Genomic DNA, 16455 nt, shown 5'->3' on the forward strand with positions numbered 1-16455 from the left:
ATGTCTCCAGATCGGAACACTGCTGAGCGTGTTTGGGTAACTTTGGGAAGACAAACTATAGTTTGGAAGTGACATTGGCAATGTTTTTGGGATTCCATATTTATCTTTCTAGGAATGGGATCATCTGTTGATTTTTAGATCCTTCTAATAGAGAGCATGCAACATTGTTTCCAAGCATGTCAGACAGCTATCAGTGTTCATATGCACTAGTTAATGCTTTCTCCTTGTGCAAGGGATTTCCCAATTTTCTCACTGTTTTTCATGTATATCTTCAGTTTTAAAACTTTTCCAATTATGTTTTCGATACTGGTGTACGTCAAAAGTCTGCTGGCTGTATCTTCTCTTGTTCCTCAGCACTTCTGGTATTCTGTTGGGGCAATTTGCTCACATTTATTCATTATGATTAATTTTTTCTACATTTATTCTTCAAATAAATGATATAGCTTAACATCAACTATTTCTCTTTGCTGATGATACTAATATCCTTACATCAAATACAGATGAATGTCTTCAGTCAGCAATTAATAGGAGTACAACCCAACTAGACTCATGGCTTGCATCAAATAGACTACTCCTAAACACAAAAAATACACTATGCTTGACCTTCCGCACCATTCAGAACAGAACTCCCCAGGTTCCAACATTAACACTAATTGGCAGCAATGTAGAATTTGTCAATCAAACAAAATTCTTGGGGACCGACATCACTGATACATTCACATGGAAGAAAACACATTGACATGATTAGTCCAGGCTAAGCAAAGTTTGTTTTATGCTCCACTCAGTGATGGATGAGCTAAATGCCAGCACATTGACATGCATGTATTATGATCTTTTCCATTCAGTACCGGTACTATGCTATGGAATTATTTTTTGGGGGTCACAGTACTGAATCCAGAAAATTATTTATACTGCAAATAAGCAATAAGAATAATCCTGTACAAAAAGCAAGGAGATAAATGTAAGCTGTTCTTTAAAAAATTAAACATACTGCCTCTCACTAGCCAATACATATTTGAACTTATCTGTTTTATTAAATAAAACATCATTAGATTGCACAGGAAGCCGGACAGTCATCATCATGATGCAAGGTTAAAAAAAAAACCTCTTAAGACTTGTTCCCCATTCTACTAAACTATATAGCAATAGTATTAAATGTATGGGAATCAAACTGTACAACCATCTCCCGAAAGAAGTACAAAGTTTTCAAGAATAAACAAAATTTAAGGAAATACATTAAGTGCACTCCTAGCAAAGTACTGCTTTTACAGACTACAAGACTTTCTTGGATGTGATCTATCATAAATTAAATTATATATTTTTATTATGTTTAAAAAGTAAACTGTTTCATTAGAAGTAACCTAGTGTCCATTAATGAACTTTTGTTTTTTCATTATGACCAACATTATTATTTGAACTTATTCTTACTCTGGTATTACTATGATTACATGTATATCTTCACTGAGAAGTACACTACAAGAAACAGTGCTATTTCTATATATGTTCTCAAATTATTTGTTTGACTTCTCCCATATCATGTTGTACACTTCTGTACACTGAATGATTGAGTGGATCAATAAATATACAAATAAAAACTGTCACATTATATGTTTGTCAGTGAAGCATTATCACTCAGATTAAGCATCTTGGAACTCCATAAATTAATACTTACTGTGCAGTATTTACTTAGTCTCCTACCAATCTCTGATTCTTTTAATTTATTATTTATTTGTTTCTTTATTTATCCTTTTACAAAGTACATTGTATGGATCAAGGTATATTTTCATTTCATGCACTGACAGATACATAGTTTTTACTGTCTACTGTTTAATAAAAATATAATTTATTACAAAATTATTCTAGGGACATTCCATATTAAATTAGGTTTTGCACAGTTTTTCTTTTGATACAATCAGGATAAATCTCTTGATCGTGAGTTACAAGGGACTTTCTTGCCTTCTGGCAGCTAATCACACTTTTCCTTTATCATTGTTTATCTCAATCTCCTAAAAGAATTAGATTTATTCTGTGGAATAGAGCTTATGTATTTACCTTTGACTGCATATGCTCCGTCATTTTGATCATGGAGTTGTGCTCACAAACAATCACTCTACGTTTCAGTTTTTCATGTGTCTCCCTCCTATTTGTATTTAAATATAAAATGACACTTCAGAAGTGTCTCTTCTTTGTAGAAAGTAAACCCTTACACTCTGTTCTCTTTGCATTTTAACTTACTATATCTCTGCAAAGCCGCAGGCCGGTGTGGCCGAGTGGTTCTAGGCGCTTCAGTCTCGAACCACGCGACTGCTACAGTCACAGGTTTGAATCCTGCCTTGGGCATGGATGTGTGTGATGTCTTTAGGTTAGTTAGGTTTAAGTAGTTCTAAGTTCTGGGGGACTGATGACCTCAGATGTTAAGTCCCATAGTGCTCAGAGCCATTTGAACCATCTGCAAAGGCAATGTCAGATTACCCCCTTTTTGAAAATATAAAATTAGTTAGTGTAGTCCACAACTGAAACCCTAATTTAGTTGCTCTGCCTTTTGTTTCTTTACCAGCATTATGCCTTGGAAACCTTCTTTCCTATAATATACCTGATTCTGTTATTAAGTACACTCCTGGAAATTGAAATAAGAACACTGTGAATTCATTGTCCCAGGAAGGGGAAACTTTATTGACACATTCCTGGGGTCAGATACATCACATGATCACACTGACAGAACCACAGGCACATAGACACAGGCAACAGAGCATGCACAATGTCGGCACTAGTACAGTGTATATCCACCTTTCGCAGCAATGCAGGCTGCTATTCTCCCATGGAGACGATCGTAGAGATGCTGGATGTAGTCCTGTGGAACGGCTTGCCATGCCATTTCCACCTGGCGCCTCAGTTGGACCAGCGTTCGTGCTGGACGTGCAGACCGCGTGAGACGACGCTTCATCCAGTCCCAAACATGCTCAATGGGGGACAGATCCGGAGATCTTGCTGGCCAGAGTAGTTGACTTACACCTTCTAGAGCACGTTGGGTGGCACGGGATACATGCGGACGTGCATTGTCCTGTTGGAACAGCAAGTTCCCTTGCCGGTCTAGGAATGGTAGAACGATGGGTTCGATGACGGTTTGGATGTACCGTGCACTATTCAGTGTCCCCTTGACGATCACCAGTGGTGTACGGCCAGTGTAGGAGATCGCTCCCCACACCATGATGCCGGGTGTTGGCCCTGTGTGCCTCGGTCGTATGCAGTCCTGATTGTGGCGCTCACCTGCATGGCGCCAAACACGCATACGACCATCATTGGCACCAAGGCAGAAGCGACTCTCATCGCTGAAGATGACACGTCTCCATTCGTCCCTCCATTCACGCCTGTCGCGACACCACTGGAGGCGGGCTGCACGATGTTGGGGCGTGAGCGGAAGACGGCCTAACGGTGTGCGGGACCATAGCCCAGCTTCATGGAGACAGTTGCGAATGGTCCTCGCCGATATCCCAGGAGCAACAGTGTCCCTAATTTGCTGGGAAGTGGCGGTGCGGTCCCCTACGGCACTGCGTAGGATCCTACGGTCTTGGCGTGCATCCGTGCGTCGCTGCGGTCCGGTCCCAGGTCGACGGGCACGTGCACCTTCCGCCGACCACTGGCGACAACATCGATGTACTGTGGAGACCTCACGCCCCACGTGTTGAGCAATTCGGCGGTACGTCCACCCGGCCTCCCGCATGCCCACTATACGCCCTCGCTCAAAGTCCGTCAACTGCACATACGGTTCACGTCCACGCTGTCGCGGCATGCTACCAGTGTTAAAGACTGCGATGGAGCTCCGTATGCCACGGCAAACTGGCTGACACTGATGGCGGCGGTGCACAAATGCTGCGCAGCTAGCGCCATTCGACGGCCAACACCGCGGTTCCTGGTGTGTCCGCTGTGCCGTGCGTGTGATCATTGCTTGTACAGCCCTCTCGCAGTGTCCGGATCAGGTATGGTGGGTCTGACACACCTGTGTCAATGTATTCTTTTTTCCATTTCCAGGAGTGTATAATAGTACTATAGTTATTGGTACAGAACTCAATTTCATCTCTCTGTTAGCTACTTCTGCCCTTTTTTGTATCATATACATTTACAAATAAATCTTTTTCTTCAAATTCATGCAATTCATTCTACCTCAGATAATATTGCTTTCTCTACACATTCCCTCTAATTTTTATCAGAAAATTCATTGGTTTTGAAACACATTTTGATTATTCAAACAAATTTTGGTCTTGCCGCCAATCATCATTGTGTACCATCACATTCCAGCTGGGCACCAGCCAGTCATTCTCAGATGAGCCATCAAAGACTGATGAAGACATCCTCCATTCTGCAGCATATAGTGCACTGCGAGTATTCTTCACATGCATGAAGTTGGCAGATGAACCACACTACCCGGTGGTAGTGCCCTTGCTTGTGGAACTGCAGAACTCAGTTGTCTTCTGCATTAGCACTCACTGTGGCCATCAGTGCATTCTGTCATCTTCAATTAAAGCAAATCATCAAGATGATAATATCCTACACACTGTCTAACTGGTAGTCCCTACCACAGATTGTCAGATTTTCTGCCAGGCATATTTCCACAGATTCTTTAATAATTTCATCCCAAAATTATGTTGCTGTGGTCAAAATCATTATTTTATCATATTTATTTGAATTTCCAGTGGAAAGACAATTTTCAGCAACAGCGGACTTGCAGTGTTGCAGTGTTGATGTTCAGTGCAGCATCCTTTTGTAGTATGTAAACCACACCTCATTGGCAGGGTATGTTGTAAATTCTGGCCTTTTGCAGTAACAAATCATCCTTCACTGAGTCCAGGTCTGTAATCTTAGATAGAGGGTGAAAAATCTCTTTCACATGAAATTTACTGAAGATTCTTGCTATATAAAACAAAATGTTGGCCACAAAATGAAGGAAATCTAAAGGTTTTGCTGTTATATTCTTCTCTTTATCCACTTACTGGTTCTTGGTTTTAACTGATAGTGCTCTCTTAATCTGCCAGTCAGAATATGCATTATCCCTGAACATTGTCTTTAGGTGGGTGAGCTCTTTAGGCAAATTATCTTTATTTGAAACTGTGTGAGCTCTGAGTGCAATGGTTTAAGTATGCTCATAGTTTGCTGTGGATGATGACAACTCAACACTTGTAAATATGAATCAGTACAAGAGGGCTTATGATGAAGCAAATGCTCCAGAGAGCCATCATTCTTCTGCCTAATACATAAAAGAAAGGTGGAGAATCATCTTCCTCTTTTCCATAGTGAAGTGGATGTTGTTAACTCCACTAATTTATCTTGTCCATGAAGGCCACACTATGAAAGTTTTGTCCACATATCTCCCAAATACAGTCGATTTAGGGATGGCTGATTCAAGTGCTCTTTCCTCAAAATCCTCAATAAAAAGGTTAGCCACCAAAGGAGACAGAGGGCTATGCATGGCAACACTGTCAGTCTGTTCAAAATATTCTTGGTTGAACATAAAATAAGCTGAGTCAAGAGCATGCTGAAACTTATTACTAATTATTGACAAAGATTTTCTTCCTTTTGTGGGCAACATTTTGTTTAAGATAGCAAGAATCCTTCATAAATTTCAGGTGAAAGTGCTATTCCACCCATCGTCTAAAACTGCACATCTTCTGGGCTCAGAATTTACAAAATACCGTGGCAATATGGTATGGCTTACATGGGAAAGACCACATTCACCATGAAACAATGTTACACTGAACATCAGTGCTGTCATTGCCTTTTGAAACCAAGCAAGTCTGCTATTGCTGAACTTTCTATTTGCACAGGACATTTGATGGAGTATGATAAAATAATGATTTTGACCACAGCAACATCTTTTTGGGGCTCCATTATTAAAGGATGTGTGGAAATACGCCTGGTGGAAAATCTGATAATCTGTAATAGTGCCTACCAGTGGGGCAGTGTGTGGAACCCTATCATCTCCACAATTTGCTCTAAACAAATATGGCAGAGTGTGCCAATGGCCACAATGAGCAATAATGCAAAGGAGAGCTGAGTCCCATGGCTCCACCAGTGAATGTGCTACTGCCAGGTAGTATGGTCAGCCCCTCAACATGATTTTGACACATGCGTGGAATACTGACAGTGTGCTATATACTATGGAATGGAGGATGTCTTCGTAAATCTTTGCTGGCTTACCTGAGGATGACTGGCAGGTGCCCAGTTGTAATGTTGTGGGATGTTGTGGGAAAGCCTGAAATTTGTTTGAACATTCAGTCTGCAGGGAAAATTTTAAAATTCACATGTTTTGATTAATCTAAATTTTGTTTATAATGATGCTCCTTAGAAGTTTTCTTCTTTCATGAGCAATGGTATAAAATTTTAAGGAAAGAAGATTAAGAGTTTAAAATCTTTTTGATGATGAGGTTACTAAAGCTGACAAAATTTTAATATGCCATGCTAGGAATTATGAGGGTCATACTGAATATCCTGGTTTGACATAATTATTCCAAATTTAATTCATGTGCAACACATCCATTAGCATCACAAACAGTATGGACACTGATTCCATTCAATTTGTTTGCTTTCATAATATTTCTTCTTCTCATAATAGAACTCAAACCAAGGATTTTGCTGCATACTACAATAAATGAAATATAATTTCTTTTATATCATTTACTGTAAGACTTCTGTAATTAATTTTCCATATGCCACTCCATTTGTTCCAAAAATTAGAAACATAAGTTTTCATCAACACTATTTTCTATGTCTCTATTTTCAGAGTGTCTCCACATCATACTTATATTGTTCTTGTGACTCAGATCCCACAGAAGACATACTAAACACTAACTTTGAAATATTCAATTATTTTCCTTTTCTGTTTGAATGAAGTGTGCTTTTAGTACAAAATCGTCATAAGCATAGAACAGTAAAGGGTTTTTTTAATACTTGTTACTAAAATCAAATTCTTAGGTATTAGTCACAATAAAGTTTGTTTGTATCACTAATCTTATTACTTTATAGGTGCTTTTTTTTCCTTCGCACAATTTCTGCACTAGCAGATCCTGTAAACAGAATTTTCTTTCTGCCTATGTGCCATTCATAATAAAAGAAACTTACTGAAATATGAAAACACTGCATTTCTTCTATGAAACTTTATACAGCTGAGGTTCTTCACCACAGCACAGTCACGAAGCAGCAATTGAAAATACTGTTATTATCTCTCTAAGTTGGCTTTTACATTCATGTACACAAAAATTACATTGATCACATTATATTACAGTGATCACATTATATTCTGCAAAAAATTAATACAAAAAACATTGTAATTTGTTATGTATTTATGCTCTTTTGAGCCTTATTTGTAATCTTTTACTTCATACTTCACATATGTACTTTTTGGGTAAATTACTTCTAGATTCCTGCTCCTTTTCCAATAGAGGTAGTCCATCTCCTTTAGTACAGTGTTTAGTATTTCTGTTGTTTTACTGCTATATTTATTTTGCACTTTCTTGGTCATCTGCTGACATGAACACTGAGTGTATCATTCTTTGCGAGCTTTCACAGGCAAATGGTGATAAATGTCTCAGAAAGTACATTACTGAACTGATGTCACTATCAGAAGCCGTCTTTATGTACTACAGTGAGCACTGGCAAACATAATTGCTTTTCTTTGAGAGTGACAATTAACACAGCTACTTATTCTTACTTTCCCTTGTTCAGTAAATGTCATGGGCTTCATCCTGTTTACCATGAAGAGATTTATTCTGTAGATGGATAAAAGGAAACTGTGCTGTATTTCCCTCTCCATTATTGAAAACAGTTTGAAGGTACCAACAAAAAAACTGCTATATTTACTCTTACATACAAGGGGTTGTCATAAAGCTGTAATAATCACATAGATAAAATCAAGCAATGAATATGAAACTTGGCTAGTCCTACCCTATATGTTCACCCATCAGTGAGACATGCTTCCCAATCTTGGGTGACATGATGAAGATCCTGGTTGTAGATATTTGCACTTTGACTGTTCAGGAAAAGTTCCACTTCAAAAATCACCTCCTCGTTATTTTGGAAATTGCTGCCATGTAATGGTTTCTTCACCTGAGGAAAGAGGAAGAAGTCACAGGGCAACAAGTTGCAAGAGCATAGGAAGTAAGAAAACTTAATAGCCCAAAGAAGCAGCACATGTGGCTGTGTTCTGTACTGAATGTGGTGATTCAGAACTCGAGTCAGAACACTCACTTGACCTACTTTATAAATCATAACTGTAGTTAGACATACATCAAAAGTTATTAGAATATTAAAGAAGAAAACTTTTGGAGATAAGATCATATGTGTCTCTGTGCAGTTCTGGCTCTGTTTACATAAATAAACTAAGTTGCTTATAACATTTATGTATATTTCTTTAACTAGAAAGGTAATCTGTTCATTATGTTGCTGGCATTGTCCTCTTTCATTTGGTGCATCACAAGTGTGTCTTTCATGATGGCTTCAGTTGTTACAATTTGTTATAAACAATAATGATAATAATGCTAATAATTTAACTATTAAAGCTTCTAATATAGATTTATCTTCAATGAGCCCTTCCACTTGCCACAGTTCCAAAGCCATCACTGATTTCTTTCCACCATGCTTGGAAGGCATTTTACATATTTTCATTAAAACTGTATCAGTGATGACATTCCAAGTCTCAGGCCCCTCCATCTCCACTCATCCCATGACTGTGCCACTTTTAACATATCCCTCTTTCCGCCCAGGAAAACCCTGATGAGCATGAGGCCTCGTGGCTCGCTAGCTGCCTTCAACTGCACTTGGCTCACCTGTCACTCTCTGTCTGACAGCTGGCCACTCCAACAAAAGTTCACACCAACCCACCACTGACCTGTCAGATTTAGTATGCCCTGCGGCATTCGATCTCGCTGCTCATAATGTTACACACGATTCCTCTTTGAATGAGGTCATTCATTCATGTAAATGCTCAGAGCTTTTTTCATTCTCTTTGTTATAAGCAGATCAAGTTTTATCATCCTGTGACCTAACTTTGTGTATATCTCAATACTTGCTGCCTTGATACTGTGTAAATGTGAGCACAAAGTTTCCCACGTGGATACAGTTCCTGTGAACTGCTGTGTTATATGCATTTGCTTGCAGAGAATTTCTCTTCCACAATTATTTCCCTCGATCTAATTTCTTAATTTTTACTTCCTAGTAAACCTGAAAGAAAATATCCTAATATCAAAAAATATACAAAATATTTAACAACTTACCATAAAGAGGACATGTAAAGTTGCAGACAGGCACAATTAAAAGACAGTTATGTAAAGCTTTCTGTCACTGCTTTCATAGGTAAAAGAGAGACACACACCATTCACACACACAAGCAAGCATACCTCATGCACAAATGACCGCCAACTCCAGCGTCTTGGGCTGGAGCATATTTAACATTTTCCTGCCTGGACTTTTCATTATTTAATTGGAAAATAATTAACATAGTAAGGAAAGTTCTGACAGGATGAAAATACTTTAGTAGTAAAGATCATTCACAGAATAGCAGAAGAATTGAGTACTTGACAGGCATGCCCAATAGAGGAAGAAAACTTGCTAGCTGTTGGAATAAATCCTTTGTCGAGCTATAGCACGTGCTCGCGCGCGCACACACACACACACACACACACACACACACACACGTGTGTGAGTTGTGTGCACACACATTTGTATTTGCACTTTAGTTTGACAGGAATTTATTCCCAAAGGTCATAAGTTTTCTTTCTATTTTGTGTGTGCCTGTTGATGACTCAGTACTTCCACTGCTTGGTGAGTGGTCTCCTTTGCTCAAAAAATAATTAACAATTATTGTTTCTGAAATTAAGCTTATATATATTATCTTAGACATATTTAACATAAAACTGATTATTTACATGTGATCAGTGGCATTATTTATCTTATTGACATTGTACCCACTTCAAACTATTTTAAATAAGTTGTTTTACTTTAATGTGTTTTATTTTGCTGGGGTCCTCACTAAATATGACACATCATAGTATCACACATGGGAAAAATGTTAGCCATGCTCAGTGATTCTTTAAAGAATTTCTTAATAATCTCTGTGGCTATTATGTTCAGCATTGAACATCATGGTCACATTGATATTGATCATTTCTGTACTGCATTTACCTACGAGTATTTTTTACTTCAGACATTTGAAGCAAAGCATACTTTTACATCGATTCAAAGAATTTTGTCTTTTCTGAATTTCTGTGTCATGTTAGCAAAGTAAGATTACTCAAATAATCAGCAGAAATAATCTTTCACATATGCTGTGTAGTTCTTTTTTTTTTTAGTACAGGGAGTGGTGATGAATGTTTATTGTTAAGAATAATTTTCTTCTATTTGAAAGGGTACTGTGTTTAAAATTTGTATTACTCTTAAGCTGCAAAAAGTGCCAGTTTCTTTTAAATAACAGTAGATACTCACTATAGCGAACATATTCTTCCTGACAGAATGAGCAGGTGTTTTGATATTTGAAATAATTCTCATGTATTTTTCAGTCTCAGTTGCACTTCTTTTTGCAAAAATGAGCAACTGAGAATGAAGAATAAATGAGAATAGCTTTAAGGATAGATATTATTGTCTAACCACCTGTATAACTTATGTTTCTTATATTGAATTTTTTTTTTAGGTTTCATGCATTGATTTATTTTTTACATGACGTAAATATTTGACAGATGTTTCCTTTACTAAGAACCTATTGAGCTTCCAAGCATCTGAATTAATTAAAAGCTATTGGGTTTATCAAAAAGGTGTAATGTTTGAATAGGATTTACTGTCTTTACATTTCCTGGCAGATTGTGGAGAAGAATCTTACCTAAATAATATTTGTATCTGGTCTTTAGCTGGAACATAATGTCATCAAGATAATGTTATGTTCCGGCTGAAGACCCGATATGAATATTATCAATTAATATTATGGAAAAGTTTATGGAGCCACATCTTACCTAAATGTTGCAAATTTTCAACAAACTTACTCAGATGTAAACAAAAGAGCTTTATTTAGCACTATGCTGTAGCAAAACATTGTAGGATCCTCATGAGATATTAGCATACTTAAACTATGAACTCTGTGGCAGTATTTGGCTTGTTATGCTTTTCCCAGCTTGCTGAAAATATCTCACCTTCATGTGATCAGTCACATCAAACAAACATTTTTGATAAATAAAGTTGCACACTAATACTAAATCACTGGATACTTATATTATATTCAAAGGGAAATGAACAATTTGTCACATAAAACTAATATTGTAATTTAGCTTTTCTGACATGTAGTTGCTGTTTGAGCTTGGCATGCTGGTTAATTAGTAATTACAGGCCAAGCTGTAATAGTTAGCACATTGCTTGATGCTAGTTGAACATCATAGGTGGCTTGACGAACACGGTGGTAGCACTGGACTCCCTCATGAAATCCAGCAGCCATGGAAATGGCAAGCACTCACAAGGTACTCCAAACGTGGGCCCATCTCCTGCTGTATCGGTCCACTGCTGCACCAAAGAGAACCAGCCATTGCTTCACCATCAAACTCCAAGTATGTCCATTCAGGGCAGCAGATTTCTCAAGATGATACTATTTTCTTTTTCCTTTTTATAGTTTCATGTATGTGTGTAAGACTTTTTTCTTATTAATGTATAGTTTGTAATCTGTGCCACTATTGCTGAAAAGTTTTGAAGTAAGTAATTATGAATGTAAAAAAATAAAATATAAAGTATGTCAGACCAAAGCATATGGCGTACTGGTAAGAAGTGAGCAAAAGCATGTCTGTCTTAGTGAGGTACCAGATGCTATACATTACACATTGAATATAAAATATATGCTTATAGACATTTGTAAGTAAAGAATGTGCATTGTTACTGGATTCATAGTGCTCTGTGGCTCTGCAACTTTGTATATAACAATTTAATTCATAAGTTAAAGATACTAACCATTTCTTGGCTCATTCAGAATTGACATCATTTCTGTTCTGATCAAGTACTTTTTTGGCACACTTTCCTAATTCATTGCTCCTGTTGTTTATGACTTACACACTAATCAGCACTTTCTCAATCTTTTCTGACCAGGAAAAGGAAAAAAAAGCCTATATTACCTCTTTATCTTTGTTAACAAATTCCAAATTCGCCAAGAACTGTTCCACCTTTGAGAATCAAAATTATGAAGAGTTTGGTAGCTCTAGTGTGGCAGCAATGATAGTATCTTCTTCTTCTTCTTCTCACAACTTCTTTACAGAATGCTTAAGAAGGGATTCTTGGAGACCAGTGATTTTCAGCTGTTGTCATGGTTCTCATTTATTGATGATGTGTTCTTCATCTGGGCAGATGGTATAGCTGATATGCAAAATTTCCTGACTGTAACCAATCCATGTTGAAGATATGTTTTCCTGTCAAAATTTAAGTTGATCTATGTCCGTCCCTTTCAATATCTCCTTCTTGTGGTAAAATTGCCATCTGATTGCATAAAACAGATAGCTAGCTGCCCTGTTCCCTGTTATCTTCATCCAATTCCCCATCTGCTCTGAAGATAGAGCCCAAGTGCTTAAATTTAAAAACTGATTCTAGTGGATCCCATTCATTGTAATTTTATCCAATTCTTCCCCTTTGTTTATTATAATCATAGTTTTAGTTTTTAATACATATTGCTCAATTCAAAGGAGGTATTGAATAGAATTGGGGAGAAGAGGAGTTTGTGGCACAACTTGACAAGAAGAAGGGACCGGTTGGTAGGACATGTTCTGAGGCATCAAGGGATCATAAATTTAACATTGGAGGGCAGCGTGGAGGGTAAAAATAGTAGAGGGAGACCAAGAGATGAATACACTAAGCAGATTCAGAAGGATGTAGGTTGCAGTAAGTACTGGGAAATGAAGAAGATTGCACAGGATAGAGTAGCATGGAGAGCTGCATCAAACCAGTCTCAGGACTGAAGACAACAACAACAACCTCAATTTCTTTCTCCTTCAACTCTGTCTCCTGTACACTGATGCTGTGTTTGAGTTTTTATTGACTAAGCAGAAGATTGAGACTACAGCCTTGCTGGTCTCTTTTCGTCATACTTCATTTAGCAGAGCTCTGATTTCCTGTTCTCACATTGATTCTGCATTTTGCATAAAGGCTCCTGTAGGATATATATGAAGACTGATTGACCCCACATTCCTGTAAGGACTTCTGTAGTTCACGTCTTGAAATGGTGTTAGGTGCCTTGTTTCTCTCTATAAGTTTTTGACAGGGCATTTTAAGTATAAAATGAGATTTTAGGTACCTCCATTAGGATGAAAGCCCTGCTTCCCATCTTATAATCTGTCTTTGACCAGCTTCCTCAATCTAGTTTCTACAACCATTATGGGGATCTTTACAAGTACAGATAGCAGTTAAATGCCTCTGTGATCATTATGCACAAAATTATCCTCTTTCATAAAAATGGAAATTATTACTGTTGCTTGCCAGTTTCTAGAGATTGTCTTTGTCTTCCACACATGTATCATGATTATAAATATGAAGTCATCTGCCTTCTTCCTCGAGATTTTAATCATTTACAGTGTGATACAACTGTGTCTTGCTGCTACTGTCCCATAGGTTAGCATCTGAATTTTGCTTCATTCCAGTCCTTGTTTGGTCCTTCTTAATTTTTCATTCTACTTTCTCTCCTATTCTATTTGCAGTTTGTTTGCACATAATCAAATAACTCATGGATGTACATTATCTGACCAAAACTATCCAGAAACCTATTAGTGGACATTAATATGGGGTCGATCCATACTTTGCCTTTACGACTGCTTGATCTCTGTGGAGCAATGGCTGCTTGTTCTTCCTAAACATCTGAAGCCAGAGAAGGTAGTGATGCTGTGCACTGGTATCTGGAAAGAAGTCAATGTTCTAACTCATCCCAAAGGGTTGAGGTCAGGACTCAGTGCAGGCCAGATCATTTTAGGAATGTTATTGTCCAAAACCTGTTGCTTCGCAGATGATGCTTTTTGACAGGGTGTATTGCCATGCTGATACAATCAATCATCATCCCTGAACTACTCCTCTATTGTATGCAGTACACAATGCTGTAAAATGTGTTCATAACCTTCAACATTTTGCCTGTTCTTAGGTAGAATGTGGGGACCCCAACCTAACTGTGATAAACACCCCCGTACTATAACACCATCTCTTCCTTACTTCACTGTTGGCACTATGTATAATGGCAGATAACATTCTGCAGGCATTCTCCAAATCCTGACTCTTTTATTGGATTGCCGCATTGTGTAGCATGATTCCCCGCTCAAAATAACTTGTTTCCAGTCTCTCACTGTGCAGTGGCATCACTCTACACACCACCTCAAGCATAGCTAAACATTGACTAAAGAAATGTATGGCTTATTAGGAGCTACTCAAGCACTGTATCCCATTCATTTTAACTCCATATGCACAGTCAATGTGCTAACTGGTCTGTTGGTTGCACTTTGGAACCCAAGAGAGATTTCCTCTGCTGATTTCATGCCTGGTCATGGTTTAGCTAGGGGTTGTTTCTCTGCATTTATACTTCACAGCCATATCACCAACAGTCAGATTGGGCAGAAGGGTTGAAATATCCCTGATGCATTTGTTACTCAAGTGACATCCAAAGACTAGTCTACATTATATGTAGCAGAGATTTCCTGCTGATCATCTTTACTGTTTCTCTACTGACAACACAATAATCCCCACCTCCTTTTACAGTGATGGGTCTGCATCTCGTGGCTTCTCTTAGTCAATTCTGCTTTAAATAGGGTTTTCCAGATACTTCTGACCAGCTAGTGTATTTATTAAATATGGGAATATTACTGTGGCTTCCCAATCTCTAGTGATTTTCTGTGTCTTCTACACATCCACCGTGATTTTTTAACAAGAGGTTTCCATTTTGTTCCTCAAGGTTTTAGTCATTTCTGTCATGGTACCACTGTATCTTTATGCTTTCCAATTAGTTTTTTATACCCTCTGCACTTTGCTTGCTTCCAGTTCTTATTTGGCCCCTCTTATTTCTTAATTCTGTTTTTTGTCCCACACTATTCACTCTTTATTTGCACATAGTCAAATAACTCATGAGTATATTCTCTCAATATCTCCATTATTTCTGCCTCTGTTGATATGATGTTTCAATTTTTGTCTTTCATTTATTTCAGAGGTCTTTATTTCACTCTTCCTGTGGTTCTCAATACTAAATTCTCATGATATTTTCTGTTCTTTTCCATTTGCTTGTCAAATTCTTTCCATGCATATATATTTATTTATTTTACACTCACTAGTATCTTTAATTCTGGAAATGGTCCTCCATCCATCCTCCTCCTTTCTCACCTCTTTCTGGATGCAAATCCCTCATGTCCTCTATACTTGAAGTATATCAGAATCAGGTTAAGTTAGTAAGTAAGTAAATAAATAAGAACAGGTATACAAGTAGAAAAGTATGGTTCCCTTGATCCTTTCCTGAATCTGAAGAAAACTTCCTTGATACTGACCTCTAGCTCACTGTTGGCCATATCCCAGTCCTCAGCACATGTTCAGTTATCAGTGGACAACATTATCTTATGTTGACAGTTGCCAACAACTGCATGTTATATACATCCTCCCCTACAGTTTTGGTATTAATGGTATGTATATTGTCTTAGTCAATGATTTGTTAAGGAAAATATCATCAGCCTCACCACTGTTTTCAATTTGGCACTTATTTTATCACTTGTATTTGCAAGTGCTTACAAATTAATAGCATCTTTATGTTGATTTAATATAGATAAGTGAGTTGTCATATTCATATTAATATTAAATGCTCTGAATAACCGGACATCACCCATTGGTATTTTTTGTGATCTCTCAAAGGCCTTTGATTGTGTAAATCATGGAATTCTTTTACATAAGCTAAATCACTGTGGTTTGAGTGGGGCAGTGCACAAATGGTTTAATTCATACTTAACTGGAAGAATGCAGAAAGTTGAAATAAGTGGTTCATGTAATGTTAAAACAACAGCTGATTCCTCAAACTGGGGGGCTATCAAGTACAGGGTCCAACAGGGTTCAGTCTTAGGTCCTTTACTGTTCTTGATATACATTAATGACTTACCATTCCACATTGATGAAGATGCAAAGTTAGTTCTTTTTGCTGATGATACAAGTATAGCAATAACATCCAAAAACCAAGAACTAAGTGATGTAATTGTAAATGATGTTTTTCACAAAATTATTAAGTGGTTCTCAGTAAGCGGACTCTCTTTAAATTTTGATAAAACACAGTATATACAGTTCTGTACAGTAAATGGCACAACTCCAGTAATAAATATAGGCTTTGAACAGAAGTCTGTAGCTCAGGTAGAATTTTCAAAATTCTTAGGTGTGTCCATTGATGAGAGGTTAAACTGGCAGCAACACATTGATGGTCTGCTGAAACGTCTGAGTTCAGCT

At 37.7% G+C, this 16455-nt stretch overlaps 1 protein-coding gene across 1 annotated transcript in view; it reads left to right on the top strand.

The window, feature by feature from the left end:
* The window catches only part of LOC126248621 (potassium voltage-gated channel subfamily H member 2), a 963280-nt gene that overhangs the window by 860384 nt on the left and 86441 nt on the right, over nt 1–16455 (top strand). Inside the window, exon 15 of the mRNA XM_049949786.1 lies at nt 11412–11576. Coding sequence (XP_049805743.1) covers nt 11412–11576 — 165 coding nt within the window. The remainder of the gene's footprint in view (nt 1–11411; nt 11577–16455) is intronic.

This window comes from Schistocerca nitens, chromosome 3 (genome assembly GCF_023898315.1).
Source record: "Schistocerca nitens isolate TAMUIC-IGC-003100 chromosome 3, iqSchNite1.1, whole genome shotgun sequence".
Taxonomy (NCBI): domain Eukaryota; kingdom Metazoa; phylum Arthropoda; class Insecta; order Orthoptera; family Acrididae; genus Schistocerca; species Schistocerca nitens.